General features: G+C 37.2%; 2 protein-coding genes and 1 long non-coding RNA gene across 4 annotated transcripts; 1 reads left to right on the top strand and 2 right to left on the bottom strand.

Annotated features, from left to right (window-relative positions):
• The first annotated feature begins 11365 nt into the window (after nucleotides 1-11365).
• On the top strand, nucleotides 11366-11835 carry LOC110910401. The gene is made up of 2 exons (XR_002576129.2): nucleotides 11366-11577; nucleotides 11717-11835. It is a non-coding gene; the product is annotated as an uncharacterized LOC110910401 (long non-coding RNA).
• A 3058-nt stretch (nucleotides 11836-14893) lies between these two features.
• Nucleotides 14894-16818, bottom strand: LOC110912521 (pyruvate decarboxylase 1; the record flags this gene model as incomplete). The annotated part of the gene is made up of 5 exons (XM_035985528.1): nucleotides 14894-15283; nucleotides 15420-15608; nucleotides 15831-15948; nucleotides 16039-16127; nucleotides 16207-16818. Coding segments are annotated over 5 exons (1179 nt in total), but the record flags the coding sequence as incomplete, so codon positions are not given.
• Nucleotides 14894-23449, bottom strand: LOC118479230 (pyruvate decarboxylase 1). Of its 2 annotated transcripts, XM_035985293.1 has the most exons (8): nucleotides 22760-23449; nucleotides 21587-21750; nucleotides 20954-21515; nucleotides 20784-20872; nucleotides 20231-20348; nucleotides 19821-20009; nucleotides 19487-19684; nucleotides 14894-15085 (listed from the first exon to the last, which is right to left on the bottom strand). In XM_035985293.1, exons 1-7 carry the CDS (start codon nucleotides 23219-23221, stop codon nucleotides 19514-19516), a joined length of 1755 nt encoding a protein of 584 aa, XP_035841186.1. In that variant the 5' UTR covers nucleotides 23222-23449; the 3' UTR covers nucleotides 14894-15085; nucleotides 19487-19513. The 2 variants fall into 2 exon arrangements, with proteins under 2 accessions (XP_035841186.1, XP_022012950.1); XM_022157258.2 differs by lacking the exon at nucleotides 14894-15085 and having other exon boundaries at nucleotides 19290-19684.
• Nucleotides 23450-23802: the final 353 nt, after the last annotated feature.

Raw genomic sequence — 23802 nt, 5'->3', positions numbered from 1 at the left:
AGTGAAACGACTATCCCTATCTGATACAATGGAAAGTGGAACTCCATGTAAGGATACCACTTCGTCTACGTACAATTTTGCTAACCTTTCCATGCTAAAGGTTTCTTTCATAGGTAGGAAATGAGCTGATTTGGTTAATCGGTCCACAATTACCCAAATCGCATCATTACCTTTTCTGGTTCTGGGTAACTTAGTAACAAAATCCATTGTTATGAGTTCCCATTTCCATACAGGCATTTCTAGCTGTTGTAGTAATCCTGAAGGTTTCTGATGTTCTGCTTTTACTTGTGAACAGGTAAGACATTTAGATACATAACTGGCTATATCCTTTTTCATACCTATCCACCAGAAATTATTTCTTAAATCTTGGTACATCTTATTGTTACCTGGATGCATGGTATACCTAGATTTATGGGCTTCTTTTAAAACTTTACTTCTTAATTCTCCTTTCCTAGGTACCCAAATTCTTTTCTTGTGGAATCTCCAAATTCCATCACTTCCTTGTTCCAGTTCCTTTATATATCCTTTCATTTCTTCAGCATCGTCCTAGATTGCTGTTTCTTGAACTTTCTTCAATTGTTCCATTAAATCATTTTGCAGATTTAATCTAAGCATACGAACTCGTCGTTGCTTCTCATGATACTTCCGACTTAAGGCATCTGCAACTACGTTTGCCTTTCCCTCGTGATATTGAATATCACAGTCGTAATCACTTAGAATTTCCATCCATCTTCTTTGCCTCATGTTCAATTCTTTTTGCCCAAATATGTACCTTAAGCTTTTGTGATCCGTATAAACAGTAAACTTACTTCCGTACAGATAGTGTCTCCAAATCTTAAGGGCAAAAACTATAGCTCCTAATTCTAAATCATGAGTCGTATAATTTTCCTCGTGCTTTTTCAACTGTCTGGAGGCATACGCAATTACCTTCTTGCGTTGCATCAACACACATCCGAATCCTAATTTTGAAGCATCACAATATACTTCAAAATCTTCTGTTCCTTCTGGTAAAGCTAAAATTGGAGCATTCGTCAATCGGTGCTTTAAAATCCTAAAAGCTTCTTCTTGTCTATGTCCCCATTCAAACTTAATGGCTTTACAGGTCAACTTAGTCAAAGGTACAGCTATCTTAGAGAAATCTTTTATAAATCGTCTGTAGTATCCAGCTAAGCCTAGAAAACTTCTAATTTCCATAACTGTTTGTGGGACCTTCCATTTGGTGATTGCTTCTATTTTAGCAGGATCTACGTGAATTCCTTCGTGATTCACCATGTGACCTAAAAATTGCACTTCTTGTAACCAGAATTCACACTTCGAGAATTTGGCATAAAGCTTTTCTTTTCTTAACAAAGTTAAGAGTGCATGCAGGTGCTCGCAATGTTCTTCCTGACTTTTGGAATAAATAAGTATATCGTCGATGAATACGATTACAAATTTATCCAAATATGGTTTACAGATCCGATTCATCATGTCCATAAACGCTGCTGGGGCATTTGTTAGTCCAAAGGGCATGACTGTAAACTCATAATGACCATACCTAGTTCTGAAAGCAATTTTAGGTATGTCTTCTTCTTGTACTTTCAGCTGGTGATATCCAGATCTTAAGTCTATTTTAGAAAAATACCTAGCGCCTTGAAGTTGATCAAAAAGATCGTTAATCCTAGGTAATGGGTATCGATTCTTAATTGTAACTTTATTTAGTTCTCTATAATCGATACACATCCTCATCAATCCATCTTTCTTTTTCACAAACAACACTGGTGCTCCCCAAGGGGATGAACTAGGTTGTATAAATCCCTTGCTTAATAATTCATCTAATTGCTTTTTCAATTCTAGCATTTCAGTGGGAGCTAATCGATAAGGTGCCTTAGCTATTGGTGTAGTACTCGGAATTAGATGAATTCTAAATTCTACTTCTCTATCGGGTGGTAACCCAGGTAATTCTTCTGGAAAGGCGTCTGGGTATTCTGAGACTATAGGGATGTCCTGGAGTTCCTTACTTTTAGTGTTAATGATTACGGAAATCATATACACCATTTCTTGTTTTCTCGAATAACTAGCCAATTTCATTATTGAAATGAATTTCAGTGGCTTTCGAGGTCTATCTCCTGTAATTAAAATTACCTCTCCTGTGGGGGTACGAATTTCTACGGAATTCTTATCACATAGGATTCGAGCATGGTTGGCTACTAACCAATCCATTCCTAATACTACATCGAATCCGGCTAATTTCATAGGTAACAGGTTTGCAGAGAACTTATGACCGAAAAGTTCTATCTTTCCTTCTTGCAAAACTTTATCTATGCTAACAGAATTCCCTTCTGCCGTTTCGACCGTAAAAATCTGCCTAAGGGTGGTTAAGGGTAAGTTAAGGGCTTGGCAAAATGAAGTATTGATAAAACTTTGGTTTGCACCAGAGTCAAATAACACTTTCGCATAAACGTTGTGAACCAAAAACGTACCAGCTATGACGTTAGGAATTAGTTCGGCTTCCTGAGTAGTCAATTGAAATGCTCGGGCATTCTTCTTTGTGGTTCCATCAGCTGGTTTGCCTTTATTGTCTGCGGTTTTAATTAATTTAGGACATTCTGTTTTGTAATGTCCTGTTTCTCCACAGTTATAGCAGACTATGGTTTTCTTTTTGCAATTTTCTTCACGATGTTCTGCCATTTTGCAGAAGTTGCAGGTTACATTGCATCTTCCAAAATGATTCTTTCTGCAATTTCTGCAAAAAGGCGGATTTGCAGATTGTCTCATTCCTCTTTTCTTGAACCTATTATTATTATTACCCACACGAAAACCTTGGGTAATCTTTTGAGCCAATTCCTTCTTTCGATCTTCTTCTCTTGTGCGTACCAGTTCATCAGTTAGGGTATTAGCTAATTCCACGGCATCGTCAATAGTACGAGGTCTCGCAGCTTTAACGATGTTACGGATTTCACTAATTAGTCCCCAAATATAGCGAGAAATGAGTACCGGTTCTGGCAAAGCCAGTGTTGGTACCACTCTAGCATATTCAAAGAATGTCGAAGTATAACCGCGACACTCTACGCCTACCATATGATGACTTAGGAACTTATTCTCCATTTGTTCCTTTTCATACTCGGGACAGAATTTTCTTTCTACAAGATTCTTAAATTCTTCCCAGTTCAGCGCATAGGCCATCCTTCTCCCTTTTGCTTGTAATACTCTGTTCCACCATTCTAGCGCCCCTTCTTTGAACAAATTTGAAGCATACATGACCTGATCATCTTCAGCACACTTACTTATTGCAATTACTGCTTCGGTTTTCTCTAACCAACGCAGCACTGCAGTTGCTCCTTCATTACCTGCAAATTCTGCTGGTTTACAGGCAAGAAATTCTTTGTAAGTGCAACCAGGCGTTGCAGCTTTCAATTTCTTAGAAAGTGGAGTCTGTCGTGGATTATTATCGTCATGATTGCCGCCTCCATTTACACTATGACTAAAATTGTCTTCCTGAGTACGTTTACTAGGAATGATTTGTTGCGGTTCAACAGGTTTCTGAGCAGCAGCCATGATTACAGGAATAGCATTAGCTATCCCTTGAGTGATGATATTTTCAATATCTTGTCTAGTCATATATTGGTTTTCCTGATTTTGCTCAGATTGATTCCCTTCATTAACTGGTTCATTACTAGCGTTTTCCATCTGATAATTATTATAGATATAACTATTAGTATCAAATGATTATAAATAAAACAATGGCAAGTAATCACATAAATCTTTTTCACAACACACGTATATATAGCCAAAATTGTCGATGTTTCGACTTCTATTTTGTTTTATAGATTATATAGGCATCCATACACACTGTTTATCTTACAATGTTTTATTTCCCATTTTACAGAGTTATATTTTTCCTATTACTGTTATTATACAGACATTCTTCCCAACCCCACTATTCTTTGGTCAACTGGCAGTTTAGTAGCGACGCTCCCTTTCGTTGTATTTCCAGGAGATTTGTTCCCTCGTCTCCCGAATCCTATTCCCTGTACCTATCAGTTCTTCACCGAACTGACGAAGTTCAGCTAGGTTTTCGTTGCTCATTGGAGGATTAGGGATAGGTTCTGGATCAAACTGTGGAAGGAAGGAATAAGGACTATTAATCATGTTTTGGAATTGCCAGTCATTCGTCCACCATTCTTCCATTTGGCCTAAATGTCGAGTGTGGATTAGTGGGTCTGGAATAGCTGGTTCCAGATTTACAGGAAGTTGGATTTCGGCCGGGTAAGGATATAGATTATTGTGGATGGGGCTAATGACATCATAATTTGCCAGTAGACGGTCTATTTCGTCTTGACATGTGATTTCTTCAGGTTGTCTAGAGCTCTCTCCAATTTCTATTCCTTTTTGTTTAGAATTTTCCCTGCTTTCTATCTCTGCTAGCTTAGAATTCTCTCCGGTTTCGATTCCTTTTCCTTTGTCTATAGGGTTTTCTATTTTGGGGAGTTTCCTAGTGGCTGGCTTTCTCCTGCGCACTTTCCTCCATCCTACATATCTTCTTCTCTTTTTAGGTTTTGCTTTTTCCAGTGGGGGAGCTTGGAATTCCAGAGGTTCCTCTATGTCAGCAATATAACTAGTAAAGTCGTGGGAGACTTCAATTGGTACTGGGTAGAGGTTGAGATTCTGAAACGCTTCCGATATCTCACTCATGCTGTATAGCATATATGCAAAAATGTACAAAAATGCTAAGTTAAAACTTTGGAACAAAGTTTTTACAAATAAACATTGAAGTTTCATTGCATACTAATTTGTACAAAAGACAACAGGAAAGAGAACACACTAGGATATATTTATTTATTTACTAGGTAGTAATTTTCTACTTAGACCAGGCTTATTGGTAGAGGTTTGCATTTTCTGCTACGGTAGCTAGCATATAAAGATTTGCCCATTTTTCATCTAATTTGTCTTCCCAAGGTGGACTATTACCTAATTCCTGGATTTCCGGATTAAACCTCACTTTCTTGACTTGGGGTTTCTGGCCTTTTCTAATAATCGAATTTCTTTTATCTGAGGTGAGAGGATTTTCATAATTTGCCTTACGGACAAAAATCCCTTCTTCCAGATCTGCTGGGCGTTTTGAGGAAGAGGTTCCTTTTTCTGTGGGTGCAGTATCTAATTTGTGGTAGATAGCAGAAAGCTTTTATTTACCCATACTGTAACTTAACAATTAATCAGTTAATAAAACATATATTCACAGAATGGCAATTAGAATTCCTAAATATTTCTCAATAGGCTAAAATCAATAGTAAGCTTAAATCAGTGGCTCTGATACCACCTTTTCCCTGTCACGGCCCTCGGCCCCGGTTTGACCCGGTCTTAGAGCCGCGAGGCAGGAAATCCCGTGGTATTAATTTAAATGACAGCGGAAGTCTTTTTAAGCAGGATCTTTTAATATTAAAACTGCCCGTTTTCATAACTTAGGGATAAATCCCATAATTTACAATAAGGTGATTTCACCGGGATATCTTTATTTTTCAAAACATGTTCTTTATTTATTTACATTGAGCCACTTCTCTAAGCTTGTAGTGCTTCACGGCACTTTTTCTTTGCTCACAACAGATCACCTGAAACATGTTTGAAAAAGATTTTGTCAGCGGGGAAATACTGAGTGAATCATTCAGTTTGATAAAACGACTCATTTATAATTTACAGTATTAAGAGAGATTACAATGTTTCTGATATCAAACCAACTACAGATGTACACATCGATGAGAGCTTAAAATTTGTTGAAAGACCTGTGTCGATCGAGGATCGACAGGTTAAGAAACTTCGCAGGAAGTATATACCGATTGTGAAGGTAAAATGGGATGCCCGTAGAGGTCCCGAGTACACGTGGGAGGTAGAGTCCACGATGAAAGAAAAGTATCCTCATTTATTTCAATAAATCTCGAGGTCGAGATTTCTTTTAAGGGGGTGAGGATGTAACACCTCGAAATTTTGCGTCCAATAATGTATTGACACGTGTCATAAGTTTACACGTGGTATTAAATACTAAATAAAGGACTAAAGTTGACAAAACATTGAAAGTATGTGAACTCGAGGGTTAAAAATGTCAACAAGGGATAATTATACTGTACAGTAACCCTAAATGATGCTCGTACCTTCAAACGAATGAATCATGAATCGTGAGGTACGAAATGTGGAAGAAAGTGAGAGATTACAAACTACAGGGGTTAAATGTGTCAACATGTTTAAGTTATACCTCTGAGTGATCCTTTAACATACCCGAGGCTTTGTAGCAGTAAATTACGCTCACTAGAATGTACGATATAAATTTCTTGAAGTTCCGTTTTAAAACGAGAAAGTTATAATCAAATTCGTATGCGAGGGGTTAAAAGCGTCAACATTGAAAGTTAGGAGTTTTCGGGTAGTTATAAAACTAACCGAGGACTTAACCGGCGGGTAAAAGTCACGGGGCCCTTATGCGTAAATAAACGAGCCCAAAATGCAAAGTTACCCCTTCGAAACCGAAAGGCCAGGGCAATGATTACAAAAGATTTGAAAATCTTGAAAAATAGGTTTCAGGCGGGCCGCGTTAAAGATACAAGAGATTTTACGCGGGCGCGAGCATCAGGAAGATATGGGCTTGTCAGAAGGGATTCTGGCGACCCGCGTAAAAGTTAAGTGAACTCTTACGCGGGTCGCGTCAGCCTCCCAGATGCAGAAAACATGGACAGAAGCACTGTTTGGTGTTTTAACCGACCTTAGAGCCAATAATGAGAGCATGGGCGCCCCCTAAACGACCCCTAGTACTCACGGACACATGTTGGTGATCTAAGAACACTTGTAGACTTGTGTGGCAATGATCTAAGGTCCCAAATTTACTATAAAAGGACCATAAGTTGCAACCAAGTTCTTCACACCTTCATTCTGCTTTCTGATCATTTCTGAAGCTCAAGCATTCTCTCTAAGCTTCACAAGTCGTGCATAGGACTCTTGTAAGTATGCTCCACCCTTTCTTGGTTAAGTTTTGCTTAGATTTAGCTTAAAAGTCAATCCGTCATAATTAACGATTGACTTAACGATAAATCACAAATGGTCCAGTGATTTGTCGAATCAAAGGTAGTTATATGTTGGTAATCATGTGGGCATTAAACCCCTAAAAGGGCACCCTCTGATTCCCACTCTAACTAGTCCAAATGTCGAGTCAAACTTGCTTAGAAAAAGTCAACAGAATACTAATTTGCGATTCTATGCATAATCAGTAATGTAGATGGCGTGTAACCTGTTTTAACACTCATATAACATGATAATAAGTATATAAATTGGTCTAAGCTTGTTTGATCCGACCATTTACTGTTTTGACCCGGTTCGGAACCGAAAGTCGCAAAACTTTGACTTTTGCTTTGACTTCAGTTCTGACCCGTTATGGTATGCTTTAGATGTGCCTTAGGACTCTCTTAGGACCAGGTTACATGATGGTATAACCCTCTGTGACCGGTTCGTTGTTTGTCCGAGTCTTTCGCACATTTCTGTTAAAAGCTTAAAAGTTGACCATAACGCCCTTTTTATTTTAAAACGAGAATTTTGGATATGTGAAAGGACAATAACCTTAGTTACTGATTTCTAAGCATGTCCCTAAAATTTCACGTCAATCCGAGGTCTAGAATAGGAGTTATGCTAAATAGCGCAATTATGGAAACTTTAGTAATTAAACGGCGCAATTAGCATAAAGCCTATCTAAACCCAAATTTCGACACCAAACCTTTTACACACTGATGTAAAATAATATTTTGAGATTTTTAATTATTTTTAACCTGCTCATAACCTGCGGTTATGGCATCGGTTCGGTAATTACCGAATATACCCTTTTTCGAACATAACTTGAGTTCTACATGGTATTTTGACCCGATTCCAGTTGCTACTGATTTTAAATAATAAATAGGGTATTTTGGACTTTATGAACTATTCGGAAAACTCATATTTTCTGTAGAACTCGGAAACCTCTTATAATCTTTAAAATGACCAAAATACCCCTACGGGGCATATATTGGATTTAAACTCATTACGGGCATTATGGAAGGTATCCTACTGATACCACAACCTCTTTAGAGCATATTAACTTAGGAAACCTGTGTAGGACTCTTACAGTTACCCGTTACGCCTTTTGCGCGCACGGTTCGGTTTATGTAACTAGTTTACATAAACTAGCCGAAACGGGTCAAACCTTATTGTTTTTACTTCAAAATCCAGAATGTGGTTATATTACCCACATAAAACAAGTCTTCAAACTTGTTGGGTCCAAATCACATTCCATTCCCAGTTTTTGCCTTTCACGCGATTAAACCGCATATATCCTTTAAAACTAACCGGTCTAAGCTAAGGCTACATTAAAGACCCGATAGGATTCTAATAGGTTGTTATAAACCTTTGTTCCAGAATAGGAGACCAGTAAAAGATACTTGCATTTATTTGATTGAGGTTATTACTTGCTCAGGTAAATACTTTTAACTTATTTTCCGTTATACGGGCTTGGGTTACGGTATTTAAAATATCGCTTGGTCGGGCAATTGACCCCAACTCATTAGTAGTTGGGTATTATCAATGTGACCCGTTTAAAAATTTGTTTTGTTGGCTTTACACCTTTGGGAGCTTAATAACCATGTCCCGGATATCCCTGGCAGCATTTTACGAAATGGCCACGACCTTGACACGCGGGTGTAGGCGTACACCCGACAATGTATCCATAATTATAAAGGTATAACCGTTGGTTTTCCCGCCATGGTTTTATGCTATGTGGTGTGTCAATTAACCTTAAACCCGGCACGACCCGGGCGACCGAACGCATAGTGAACATGTAATTCTTTTACAAGATTTAATTTATAAATTATCCCAAGTTATAAAGAGTTTGTGCCTTGTGCATTCAAATCAATTTTATTAAACATTTTACAAAAGTGTCGGTTGAATGTATTTACCAGTGTAAACTGACGTATTTTCCCCAAAAAGATTAAATGCAGGTTCTACACGTAATAGGCTGGCCACTCCTTAGCATCGTTAGAGTCTCGCAATCTTGGGATGCCGTTATCTGTTGAACAATATTTTTCTATTTTATTTTGATCCCCTGTGGATTCATTTCAACTACTTGTGATACTTGGATATTACATTTGATGGTTGAAATATAATCTATCTTTATGCTTCCGCTGTGCATTTAAATATTGTGTGGTTTGACTATATTGTTGCCAACTACGTCACGGTAATCCCCCACCAGGCCCACCGGTGAAACACGTGGAAATCGGGGTGTGACATGTGCTTAACCTAACTAGGTTGTATAAAAACTAGCTGGGAATGAGTTAAAGAGGTTGAAAGTTGCTTAAAGTTTGTTGTTAAGTGTACAACCTCTTAAATTAATGGATAAATTACACTTTTCGTCCTTTATGTTTGTAGCGCGTTGCAATGGATGACCTTTAACTTTAATAATTACAGTCACAGTCCTTTATTTGCAAAACCTGTAACACCTTAGGTCCTTTAACCCTAACTGGTTAAAACTTTCAGTTAAGTGAGGTCATATGCAACCCATGAGAGGGCAAAACAGTCATTTACTTAATTCTAAATTGCTGCTATCAAATGGAAACTTATCTCTATCATTCTATTTCAATTCACACTACATTTTACTAATTTGTTCTACAAATCAACTAGAATAAACTAACTAACAGGTAAAAACAGCAACCAAATGATGAAATCTAAAGATAATAAACAAAACCTGTTTCAACAGGCTTTGGATCTCAATAATACGAGGTCATTTCTCCTTCTTTTTATCCTTCTTATCATTCTTCTCTTTCTCAACATCACTCACATCTTCAACACCAGGAGCATTTGCAGTTGAAAAAGTAAAAGTATACTTCCGTACATCATCTCTTTTCTGTTTAATCTCAGCCGTCCATTTACAGCTAGATCAAACCCTATAATCTCCGTCGTTAACTTGTACTTCCGATCCGAGTTCTTCAGTTTCTGTTTTTCAGCTAGATCAAACCCTAGCTCGAGTGCAGATACACGATCGGATAACGACTGAAGGTACAAATCGACGGCTGTAGGACTAGATCGGCGTCTGGTGATGAGTTTCCGATATGATGAAAAATCGAACAGCGTCGTACGGATGACGTGGATGAGGACAGTAACGGTGTGGAAGTCTTCGAACGGAGAAAAGAGATCGAGTGAGGGAAAGGTAGGGTTTAAGAGATGAAGAGTTAGGTCAAGTTCAGTGGTGGAATGGAAGGGGAAAGTGGTTAAAGAGGATGTATATGGATTGTATTAAATGACTGTTTTGCCCTCACATGGGTTGCTCATAACCTCACTTAACTGAAAGTTTTAACCAGGTTAGAGTCAAAGGACCTAAGGTGTAACAGGTTTTGCAAATAAAGGATTGTGACTGTAATTATTAAAGTTAAAGGTCATCCATTGCAACCAGCTACAAACATAAAGGACGAAAAGTGTAATTTACCCTAAATTAATTCTAATCACATGTAACATGTGTTTGTTTAAGCAGATTAAGGTGAAGAGGGATTTGATGGAAGAGAAATAATTAAGGGACGATGGGGTTATTGAATAAAACAAAGATTTTTTGCGGTTTGTGAATTGATAGGGTTTGGAGATGGGTTTTTTCATAGTTGGGAAGTGGCAATCAAGGTGTTTGATGTAAGTCCTAAACTAACCTTTTGGTTTATATTTTTTTATTTTGGCTAATTAATGGTTACAAAACTGATTAGACTAGAAACCCCGCTAAATTTTGGTTATTCGGCTTTGTTACGCACTTATCCTGTTCGGTTTGGTTTTAGGTTAGGACTAAATAAACTTTGAAACAGAATAAAGGAAACCAAATGACGTGAAACAAATTGAAAAACAAATTGATGAACACCCCTAATTGATTGGTCGTCACATCTTAGACATGTGGTATGGGAGTAACCTGTTTACAGAAATAGCTTATGAACAAAATTTCTATTGTGGTATTTAAAGAAAGAAATTTAATTGTTTATTTTGTTGATTCAAATTGCTTTAACAACCGGTATCTTTTTTTTCCAAAATGTTGATAATTGGAAAAAAAAAATGCTCCCAGTATTGTAGAAGTTCCAGTTTCAAGCTTAATGCAAAAAGGGTTTATATATACTTACTAATGGAACTCACAAACATGGTGTAATATTTGTAGCAGGTGATGGCGCCCAAACAGCCTAACACAGCAACACATGCCTCTTCGTTGGATTGAACAAGGGCCATGTTATCGCCAAGACGGAGTTGGCCCCTCGCCCATTTGATAAAAAAAGGAGTAAGTTCTATCACATTTTTTGTATTAGTTTGATGACTTAAATTACACATGAAGTCCCATTGATGTCATTACTTCACTTTTTAGTGTAAGAAAACTAACGTTACATATTTACTTTTCCATAGAAAACAAGCAAAATGGTTCATTTTGTGAGGAGTTTAAGTCGAGAACTAGCTGGATTTGCACTGTGTGGAAGTTGGAAAGGACAAGCACACATTGAAGGTGGCTAAGAGAAAGTTGGGTACTCACAAGAGGACAAAGAGGAGAGAAAAAATGTCCAGCATACTTCACAAAATGAGGTGTTTTTCCTTAAATTTGTCTACAAGCTCTATGATACATTATTTTGAGCATCTTTTTAGTTTAGTAGGAATAGGTAGTAATTGATAAATCTTTATGACAAACTTTATTGACCTTTAGTTTTGTGAAAATGGCTTCCAGGTTTGGTGGAGACGTGCTGAAATTATGTCCGGAGGAAACATTGACGATGAAAATGTTACTAATAAGACAACCAATGTGGTGTACAAGGACATTTTTAGTGAAATTTGATTTTTCTTAAACTATCGTATGTTTTTTTAGTTTATTTTATTAGTATTGAATCAATTCTCATTTTATTTTTATTAAATACGAATAAATACAAACTATTTTCATTTGTTAAACCGCGTGTACACGCGTGCTCTAACCTAGTTGTTAAATAAATGCACAACATATCTAAATAATAAACCGACACATATAAATAATGGGTCAGGATTTAGAGAAAAACGGTGAAAAGTGTGAGAACGCTTATGGGTCGTCCGATCAAAACAATCCATGGACTAGATTGCACGGTGACGTTTTCGTAAATAACATCAATTTTATTATGTGGGACGCGCTTCATTAAAGGTAAAAGGGTCTTTTAACGCTCATATTCAAAACGCCATCAAATGATAAAACGCCATTCAAAAAAATAAAACGCCATTAAAAACAAAACGCCAAAAATTAAAAATTAGTGATAAAACGCGTTGAATATTACAGAAAGATGAAACAACACAGTAACTGAATTTCAGTTATTAACATTTATTAGAAGAAATTCTCTCCTAAATTACGCGCCAAAAACATCATTATATAAACATTATATAAACGAGGTAAAATATAGCTTCCATAATCACTTCAATCTATCCAATTCTGCAAAAAACATATTTAACCAAAAACGTCAACTTTACCAAAACGCCAAAAATGGCAACAATCGTTTCTTGGAGATACACTCTGGGGATCAGGCGATACGTCCTCCGTTTTGACAACAGAAGGAGGGTGTATGTTAAGACGGTCAAGGCAATTCTGAAGATGGAAGAAGAGATACAGGGGGCAATCTTATCCCTTGGCATCGCTCTAGACAACGAATGCCATGAAACACATATGCTTATGAAAGCATTAACCAGGAAATTTGGACCAATCAAATCAGATGTGAAGCCGGACCCTGTCATGACATCAAGGCGTTTTGATGGTGAAACAGACATGGTGACCGTTACATACGACAGCGGAGAGCGGGAGGTCTACTGGCTAGAAAACATCATGACAAAGCAGCGTCTTTGTTTCATGGAAGAATTGCATAACGCCACTTGTACCAACACAGAAATAGACTCAAAATTGGAGTTAATGCAAGACATGTTCAAGTGGAGGCTTCAGAATCTTCAGGAACAACAAGTTGATGAATGTGAAGGTGATGACATGGATGAAGATCCAGATGAAGACACCGAGGAGGAAGAAGATGACGCAAGTGATGGTTACTATTCGGATAAAGTACCTTCTGACGAAGGCTTTTAATTTTTTTCCTCTTTTTTTCTTCTGTGTAATCTTTTTTTAAGATAATTAAATTATATGTTACTCTCTTTATTAGCAAAACGCCAAAAAATACTAAAAATGGTTATTCTTTACAAAACGCCAAAAATAACAAAAGATATTTTCCTACTTAATATTTGATTTACTCCGTTATTGTATTTTGTCATCTTGGTCTGCATAACGCCATTTAAAATAAACCGCCAAACTTAGAAGATGGGACGTCTATCACCTGTAAAACTGATAAAATCTGATCAACACAGTAAATACAAAAACAGTAACTGAAAAGACAGTTACTTTATTACTATCATTTATTACAATAAAAAAGTTCCGCGTAACTACGCGCCAAAAAACTCCTATAAGAGAGGGGTTTATACACAATGAAATTGATCACACCCAGAAAACATAAATGCCATATCCTCTAGAAACCACTCACTTTAAAACGCCACAGATGGCAAAGCTTTCAATAAAATGGATTCTTCTTCTGAGGGGGTTATCTCAATAATATTTTGCTGAATGAGATGGACAAATATTCAAGAAAAAGAGACTGATGACAGTGATATGCCATCATGTGTGCTTTGTTCTTGATGAATATCAGCATGGAATAAAGGGATCAACACAAGTGTAAAATGCTATTTTGGACTCCATTGTTATAAATAGCATCAAGCAAGAGTTGATATTCAATGACATGCCACCAAACAAGAATAAACACATGATGCCACTAAGCAGCTTCTTCTGAAAAAGACGGGATTTATGTAGGAAAGTTGGCATTTAGCTAAAGTATTCAAAAAAAGTTCAAAACGCCAAAACAAATTCAAGAAGATAGAGGCTGATGACAGTGCAGATTCGGAAGAGAAATAGATTATCATTCTATATTTTTTTTTTATTTTCATTTTATATTGTTTTGATATCAAGTTATATGTTGTTTTGTTATCTAATTCTCTATAAGTAAAATACATTATTATATAAAACGCCAAAAACTACAAACACCAAAACGCTAGTAGTATGAAAACTGGGAGAACGGGTGCTGGCAAAACACCATGTAAAATGTATTAAACGCCAAAAAATTCACTAAATGCCAAAAAAAAATATGGTCTTATTGTAATCTTATACAAATATTAATGACTCGTAGTGAATTATTATACAAAACAACACAAAACGCCAAAAAAATTGACCAGAAAACGCTATAACGCCAAAAAATTATCTATGTGAGACAAAACAATTAATTCAATGCCAAAAAGTTTAACAAATACAATTAACACCAAAAAACTTAGACGTCAGAAAATATTATACCGCGTTGGGAAAATAAAGAAGATTGAAAAGACAAAAAAACCCCTCAGCCCTTCTCTACGTCGCGTGACATGTGTTGGGCAAGGATCCATTCTCACCGTTCTCACACTTTTGGGCATTTTCTCCTGATCCTGTTTCTATAAATAATTACGCAACCCTATATGTTTATTATTAGGCACACACACATTTATGCATGTGTGTATAGATTGATATATTACATAATTAGAGTCCGGTTAACGTACAATATTCCTTAACGTACGAGCGTGCACTGTGAAATTATTCATGTTGTAAACTCAAAACTCTAATCACGCATGTTGAAAACCTTGATTATGTCTTTTCAACATGCGTGATTAGGGTTATGAAATTTACAACGTACGTAGTGTCACAGCGTACGTTAAACAATATTGTATTTTTTACTTTCACTACATAATTATGTCTGTCTGCTATCACACAGTTAATCGGCGTTTCTTTATAATAATACTATACTCAAATAAATCGTATTGGGAGAACAACTTGAAATAATCAGCCATAGGACCATAACTTTAGATAAAAACATGAGACAAACCAACACAAACATTGAAACTGCTCCTTATTACAAACCTCTTGGTTAACAACATTAAACCGATGGCATAACGCGATTATTTACAATCAAGACTCAGATTATTTTATTATTATTATTATGCCATTGAAGGAACAACTGCAATGGTCATTTTTGCGCGATAATTTGAGTGACTACTGTGGATTTGGAGGACGGCTATTAGCAGCAGAGACTCGCGAGCCCCATTCCAGTAGCTCTTTGCTTGTGTCATCTTTGTGCGCAAATACTTCGATAAAACATAGCGACTCCTTTTGTGCTCCTGTTGCTGTTGCAATGGCTTCCACTAGCTCTTCTTCGGTTCGAACCTGTTAAAACAATTCAAGACGGTTCATCAATATTTATTTAAATACAACACTTGCAAACAATGTTCAAAAGTGAGGTGTACAAATCGGGTTTTTGGTTCATTCATAACTGGTTCTCATGATTAGTTAATCATCTAACCTTGCAAGTCCAACATTTGCCTTCACCGTTGTGGATAGCATTGACAAGACCGGTGTAGTCCCAGTTCTTGATGACATTATACGGACCGTCATGGATTTCTACTTCGATTGTATAACCTCCGTTGTTGATCAGGAATATGATCGGATTCTGTGCACAACGAATCATAGTTGAAATATCTTGTGCTGTTACCTGGTAAAAAAAAAAGAACATCACTTGGTCAAAAATCTAGATCCAAGGTTTCATTTTCTTGAAATATACACCGGCCCGTTTGCCAAAAGCATGTGGTTTTCATTGCTTCCCAAACAAAGCGTATAGCCCGTTTGTCAAAAGCATGTGGTTTCCAATGATTTCTAAATAAAGTTTATAGCCCGTTAAGGAATTAACAAACGAAAGACGCGTGTTGTAACTGACCTGGAAACTACCATCACCAATACAAGCGATCACACGTTTGTCTTTAGCTGCTTGAGCATAACCGAGGGTCGCACCCACAGACCATCCGATCGATCCATATTGCATTTGAAATTCATAACTGGACCAAAATCCATAGCATATTAATTTATAACATATATGATAATTAATAAAATAAGAATGTTTATTACATAAAGAACCACACGCTTACCCGCAATTCTCAGGGAGACGTAACTTTTGACAATTGAACCATGAATCACCTGTCTCCGCAATTACCGCGTTTTCTCCACTTAACATTTCCTGTTCGCGAAACAAGTTTAATCAATGAACAAAAAACAGAAAAAAATTATAATAATTTTTCTGAAGAAAAGATCCATACTTGAATGTGTTTGAAGAGGATATTGACCCGAAGAGGTTCATCTTTCTCGTATTTCAGAGGCACACCACTAGGAACAAAAATCCTATTATAATTTTCCAACGCTGTGCTGTTTTTCTTAAGCTTTTTAGCCAATGCACTCAAGAAATCCGCCATAAAAACCCAACCCAAAGAAGGACCATGACCGATTGTGACACGATTAGGCTGCACCGTGATCAGTTTTTCTTTCTTGATCAACAACGAGTATCCAACCGAGCTATAATCATTAAAGATGGGTCCGACAAAGATATACGCATCGGCTGATTCCACTATCTCCCCAACAAAGCTGGTGCTAACCGCACCCCAATACGTCCCGATAAAATTCGGGTGGTGCTCCGGTACAAGTCCTTTGGCTGATGGCATTATCGCTATTGGATATCCGGAAGCGTTTGCGAATTCCATAAAAGCTTTTTGCGCCTTTGCGACACGTAATTTGCAACCGGCTACAATGACCGGTTTTACGGATTTGTTTAATAGTTTGGCTGTCTCTTCCACTGCTGCTTCTAGTCCTAATTGGTTGCTTGATCTACAAGTAATGCGATAGATTGTAAGTAATAACGATTTAACATTCGAGTATCAAATGTTAAAAACATAAAACGTATTATATGTAAAATAAAATTATATTGTACAATCATAACGTATTATATGTGACCTAACCCACACATAGGAAAGTACAAAAAAACATAAAACGTGTATAAAGGAAAAACCAACATAAGTAATCAAAAGAGATTAATTAGAGCTTTTATAAAAGAAAAAAACACCAAATGACAAAAGAAAACATATTGTGCAAACATGAGAGTTTTGCAAAGTTAAAGGACCAAAGTCGTGACTCATGAGGTGTAATACGTAATATAATATTACTTTTACCCGTCGCGCGTTGCGACGGAGTCGAAACTTAAAGAAACTTTAATTCATACCGTCGAATGAAACGTAGTATATTTGACCCCACTCGGTTTAGAGCAAAATTTACGTCAAAATGTAGACCAATAAAAAACATTTATAAAATAAGTATGAAAACGTATTATATTTAACCTGACTCATTTCTAAAAAAAATTACGCCGTAAATTATATTTAACCTGACTCATTTCTAAAAAAAAATTACGTCGAAATATTGAACAACTTGAATTTATATACCTACCTACCTAAAAATACATATACAATCATGGGCTTATCTAGCTAAGGTTACGTATAATATAATGTATCAAATCACGTATCTTATCCCATATGTAATTCTTTGACACAATATATTATAAATGTTGGGCAAAAATACTATGTTGCCAAACACCCCTTATCAGGGTTATTCATGAAAAAAAAAAAGCAACCTACATTTGACTTAACATTATGTATATATATGTCGTTGGCCAACACCGATTTTATGTTTTAACATAGTATGAAATGTGTGTTTTGGGAGGGTTATTGTACACACATTTATGCATGTGTGTATAGATTGATACATTGCTAAAAGGGTATGGTCCCAGATCTCACACCAATATAGTCATGAGTGACCATTACTTTTATCAAAAACCCTCATTGGCAAGAACGTATCTGTGTCCGTGCGGGCACGCGTAAGCCTGTAAATGAACCAAACGAACACGAACATAGGCATGTTCGTGTTCGTTCATTTAACTTTAACCGAACACGAACACGAACATATAATCGAACACATTTTTTTGTTCGTGTTCGTTCATTAAGAAACCGGGCTTGTTCGTGTTCGTTTATGTTCGTTCGTTTAAAACCTAAACGAACAGTTCACGAACATAAACGAACACAAACGAACATAAAAAAAAAATTAACTGAACATATTTGAATAAACATAAATTAACATGATTGAATAAACAAGTTTAATATATTACATTTCATCCGAAAACACATCTCAATAAGGGTTCATAGATATACTAATTAGTTATATTTATATAAGTAGTTAGAAAACCTAATTTTTATATAAATATAACTATTTACGTATTTATTAAAATTTAAACGAACGTAAATAAACGAACGTTCACGAACATAAATGAACGAACATAAAAGAATGTTCACGAACATAAATGAGCGAACACAAGGTGTGTTCATGTTCGTTCATTTAATTAAACAAACAATTTTTCTGTTCGTGTTCGTTCGTTTATTAAATAAACGAACATAAACGAACTTCCCGCCGAACAAGTTCATGAACGTTCGGTTTGTTTACAGGCCTAGGCACGCACGAACACAGCGGTCGAATCCAATTTGTCAAGTGATGAGAATACTTACCTTGTGTATGAAAATGGGTGTTGCACATAGCGATGCGGCTTAGCACTGCATCCTATAGACATTTTCGTCACGCAAGGGATGTTGAAAGAACAGTTACCAAGTATGGCGATGCGGCTCCGCACCGCATTCCATAAACGTCTACGTCAGACCAAGGAACGCGGAAACAACCGCAGTTACCGCAGGTAGCGATGCGGCTTGGCACCGCATCCTACTGACGATGCAAGTGGGACTGACACCTTGATTAAGGTAGCCAAAACAGCAAGTGGCACTGCCGACAGTTATCTGTCAGCCCATACATAAACGACACTGGCGCACAGACTGACACCACAGTAGGACGTGGCATCACCACCGTAACCGACAAGCCTGACACACCTGCAAGAGGCTGTGCGTTGTCAGTCTAGCCACTCAATTACCCTCCTTCACTCCTCGGCTATAAATACCCATCCCGGACCAGGTTTGAGGTATCGCTTATCAACTCTCTCACTACTACTACTATCACACACTTTGCTTCTCAAGCAAACTACTGATTCTCACGCCGGAGAGTGGTAACAAGGAGCACCACCCACCCCATCCTCCTTGTTTCGAGTCACGGTGTGTTTCCCTTGTGTAGGAGACAGATCAGCAGACGATCCAGCCACCGATCCTCGGAAAGAAGGGATTAACCCTACTTGAAGAGACCAATGAATTAACCTCTCTTGGTTAACCGCTGTTTCATCAATTACATAATTATATCTGCTATCACACAGTTAATCCGCGTTTTTTTTTTTTATTATAACAATACTATACTCGAATAAATCGTATTGAGAGCACAACTTGAAATAATCAGCCATAACTTTAGATAAATCCATAAGACAAACCAACACAAACATTGAAACTACTCCTTATTACAAACCTCATGGTTAACAATCACTAAACAACATTAAACCGATGGCTTATTTACAATCAAGACTCAGATTATTATTATTATTATTATGCCATTGAAGGAACAACTGCAATGGTCATTTTTGCGCGATAATTTGAGTGACTACTGTGGATTTGGAGGACGGCTATTAGCAGCAGAGACTCGCGAGCCCCATTCCAGTAGCTCTTTGCTTGTGTCATCTTTGTGCGCAAATACTTCGATAAAACATAGCGACTCCTTTTGTGCTCCTGTTGCTGTTGCAATGGCTTCCACTAGCTCTTCTTCGGTTCGAACCTGTTAAAACAATTCAAGACGGTTCATCAATATTTATTTAAATACAACACTTGCAAACAATGTTCAAAAGTGAGGTGTACAAATCGGGTTTTTGGTTCATTCATAACTGGTTCTCATGATTAGTTAATCATCTAACCTTGCAAGTCCAACATTTGCCTTCACCGTTGTGGATAGCATTGACAAGACCGGTGTAGTCCCAGTTCTTGATGACATTATACGGACCGTCATGGATTTCTACTTCGATTGTATAACCTCCGTTGTTGATCAGGAATATGATCGGATTCTGTCCACAACGAATCATAGTTGAAATATCTTGTGCTGTTACCTGGTAAAAAAAAGAACATCACTTGGTCAAAAATCTAGATTCAAGGTTCCATTTTCTTCAAATATACAGCCGGCCCGTTTGCCAAAAGCATGCGGTTTTCATTGCTTCCCAAACAAAGCGTATAGCCCGTTTGTCAAAAGCATGTGGTTTCCAATGATTTCTAAATAAAGTTTATAGCCCGTTAAGGAATTAACAAACGAAAGACGCGTGTTGTAACTGACCTGGAAACTACCATCACCAATACAAGCGATCACACGTTTGTCTTTAGCTGCTTGAGCATAACCGAGGGTCGCACCCACAGACCATCCGATCGATCCATATTGCATTTGAAATTCATAACTGGACGAAAATCCATAGCATATTAATTTATAACATATATGATGGGTAGGGATAGTGTACATTAATCCAGAAGTGTGAGAAGTGTATTATAACACTATATATAACACTATATAACACCATATAAACACCGTATAACACTGTGTAACACCATATAACACTATGTAACACTATATAACATTATATAACAAATATAACACTATACATCTGTCATAGACATGCTATCAGACAAAATATAGTGTTATATTTGTTATATAATGTTATATAGTGTTACATAGTGTTATATGGTGTTATATGGTGTTACACGATGTTATAGAGTGTTATATATAGTGTTATAATACACTTCTCACACTTTTGGATTAATGTACAGGATCCTCAACCCATATATGATAATTAATAAAATAAGAATGTTTATTACATAAAGAACCACACGCTTACCCGCAATTCTCAGGGAGACGTAACTTTTGACAATTGAACCATGAATCACCTGTCTCCGCAATTACCGCATTTTCTCCACTTAACATTTCCTGTTCGCGAAACAAGTTTAATCAATGAACAAAAAACAGAAAAAAAAATTATAATAATTTTTCTGAAGAAAAGATCCATACTTGAATGTGTTTGAAGAGGATATTGACCCGAAGAGGTTCATCTTTCTCGTATTTCAAAGGCACGCCACTAGGAACAAAAATCCTATTATAATTTTCCAACGCTGTGCTGTTTTTCTTAAGCTTTTTAGCCAATGCACTCAAGAAATCCGCCATAAAAACCCAACCCAAAGAAGGACCATGACCGATTGTGACACGATTAGGCTGCACCGTGATCAGTTTTTCTTGCTTGATCAATAACGAGTATCCAACCGAGCTATAATCATTAAAGATGGGTCCGACAAAGATATACGCATCGGCTGATTCCACTATCTCCCCAACAAAGCTGGTGCTAACCGCACCCCAATACGTCCCGATAAAATTCGGGTGGTGCTCCGGTACAAGTCCTTTGGCTGATGGCATTATCGCTATTGGATATCCGGAAGCGTTTGCGAATTCCATAAAAGCTTTTTGCGCCTTTGCGACACGTAATTTGCAACCGGCTACAATGACCGGCTTTACGGATTTGTTTAATAGTTTGGCTGTCTCTTCCACTGCTGCTTCTAGCCCTAATTGGTTGCTTGATCTACAAGTAATGCGATAGATTGTAAGTAAATAACAATTTAACATTCGAGTATCAAGTAGTTTAAGGCTTACATTGGTGGAAGAAAGAAAGGTACGGGCTCTCGAGTGAATGTAGGATGAGGAATTCCAGGTAAATTGCAACTTATACTGATGTAAACTGGTTTGCTTTCTTTTAAAGCGGTTGAAATTGCGGTGTCGATCTGTTCATGTGCATCTTCCAAATTGTTCACCACTGCCTGTTCAATTTTGTCACAGATCAGAAATTCGAATTCACATTATACATTTATTTTTTATCTTATATAAGCGCACATAATTAGGGCTGCAAACGAACCGAACGTTCAGCGAATAGTTTATGAACCGTTCGGCGGGAAGTTCGTTTGTGTTCGTTCGTTTAATAAATGAACGAACACGAAAAATAAATTTCTTTCGAATAAACATGAACAGAGGTTGCGTTCGTTCATTTATGTTCGTGAATGGTCGGTAATGTGTTCGTTTATGTCCGTTTGTGTTCATGAACACTCGTTTGTGTTCGTTACCTAAAATTAACAAACAAACACGAACATGTTCATTTTCTTAACGAACAAACACGAACATAAAATCTTGTTAAGTAAGTGTTCATGAACAGTTCGCGAACATATGTCTCCTTAACAAACGGTTTGCAGCCCTACACATAATTATATACACAAAAATCTACAAAAGGGCTTCAATGACTTTAACTTCTAACATTTAGGCTTCTTAACATTTAATACAGAGTTAACTGCCATTTTCGTTCCTGTGGTTTGTCCAATTATACCAGTTCAGGCCAAACTTCAAATTTGTATCATTTTCGTCCCTGACATTATTGAAACATGCCAGTTCCATCCAAAAAACTAAGATTGAATCGAATAATTGGACAAACACAGAGACGAAAATGGCAGTTAACTCATGCTTTTTGAATGGAACTTCCATGTTACAAAGATGTCAGAGATGAAAATTGTAAAAATTTGAAATTTAGTCTGAACTGTGGCATAATTGGACAATACAGGACGAAAATGCGAAAATGATAGTTAACTCTTTAATATACAATCCAATGATCAACCCAATATAAACAAATACCCTAAAAACGAACTCAATTTAATGCTAAATCACCAAATAAAACATAGCTAATGACTAATCAATTAGCAAACAATCACAATTCTTGATTTAATTTACAAACACAATTAATTAACTTAACAACCGATGATCATTGAAGAAAGATTGACTCACCTGAGCACAAGTAACAGTCCGAAAACACTGCATCTCCTGAGTAAAATCCGGCAACCCGATCGTATGATGAAGAATCCTATTCGTCCCATAATCATTCGAATTCGGCCCACCCACAATACAAATAACCGGCAAACCCTCACTATAAGCGCCAGCGATCGCGTTGAGCATACTCAGTCCACCCACAGTGAACGTAACAACACAGGCGCCGACCCCTTTGGCTCGCGCGTAGCCGTCAGCCGCATAGCCGGCGTTCAGCTCATTACAGCAGCCCACCAGGTTCAAACTCGGCTCAGCGATCAAGTGGTCAAGTAAAGTCAAGTTAAAGTCTCCTGGAACTGAGAACACGTCCTTCACGCCGATCTGGGATAACCGGCGCGCCAGATGGCCGCCGAGAGTCCCGCATGAGGATGAGACGGTGGTTGGCGGCTGAGCCGCCGCGCCGACTACATTATTGGCTTCCATTAAATAAAATAAAAAGGTTGGTGATTAGAATTGAGAAACTGGAAATGATTGTAGATTTTGTTTGGATGGAGGGTTGGGTGTTAGAGAAATATATTTATAAGTGTCTTTCACATGGGATCAAGTAACAAGAAGCAGGAAACAAGAACAAGGTGGTGGTTTTGGATCACTATGGGCTGACAGTGGCAAAGGACTTTTTTAAAGAGGTTTTCAACCTTTTGTATTTGTTTAATAATATGTTAGTCAAGATAAGTTGCAACATTAGAATGTGTGATTTTTTAGAGTTTTGTATTTGTTTAATATCTAGTTGATGTCTCGCCCGTGATGCGGGACGATGGCCGAATAGTTCTCAATCAATTAAAATAACATTACTGTAATTTTGCTAAGAAAAAAACTAAAACGATATAAGACCGTAATTTTGGGCGTAGTGTAAAACCGTTATTTTTCAGAACTAATGAGCGAGTGTTAGACAGCTCATTGAGACGAAAAAAATTAAATCGAGTGAACCAATTAAAAAAAAAGTTTTATAGTTTTGCTAAAAAAACTAAAACGATGGGAAAAACATACTTTTGAACTCAGGGTGC

This window comes from Helianthus annuus, chromosome 16 (assembly GCF_002127325.2).
Source record: "Helianthus annuus cultivar XRQ/B chromosome 16, HanXRQr2.0-SUNRISE, whole genome shotgun sequence".
In the NCBI taxonomy this organism is placed as follows: Eukaryota; Viridiplantae; Streptophyta; class Magnoliopsida; order Asterales; family Asteraceae; genus Helianthus; species Helianthus annuus.
The sequence above is the reverse complement of the archived record's forward strand: the minus strand, read 5'-3'. Positions and strand labels throughout refer to the sequence as shown.

What these genes read in the sequence shown, in the direction of transcription:
- LOC118479230 (XM_035985293.1), bottom strand. Translation starts at nt 23,221, where the DNA reads ATGGAAGCCAATAATGTAGTCGGCGCGGCGGCTCAGCCGCCAACCACC. An exon ending in GGACTGTTACTTGTGCTCAG is followed by an intron (nt 21,751 to 22,759) that starts GTGAGTCAATCT and finishes AAAATTGAACAG; the next exon opens with GCAGTGGTGAACAATTTGGA. An exon ending in CGTCTCCCTGAGAATTGCGG is followed by an intron (nt 20,349 to 20,783) that starts GTAAGCGTGTGG and finishes ATTTTCGTCCAG; the next exon opens with TTATGAATTTCAAATGCAAT.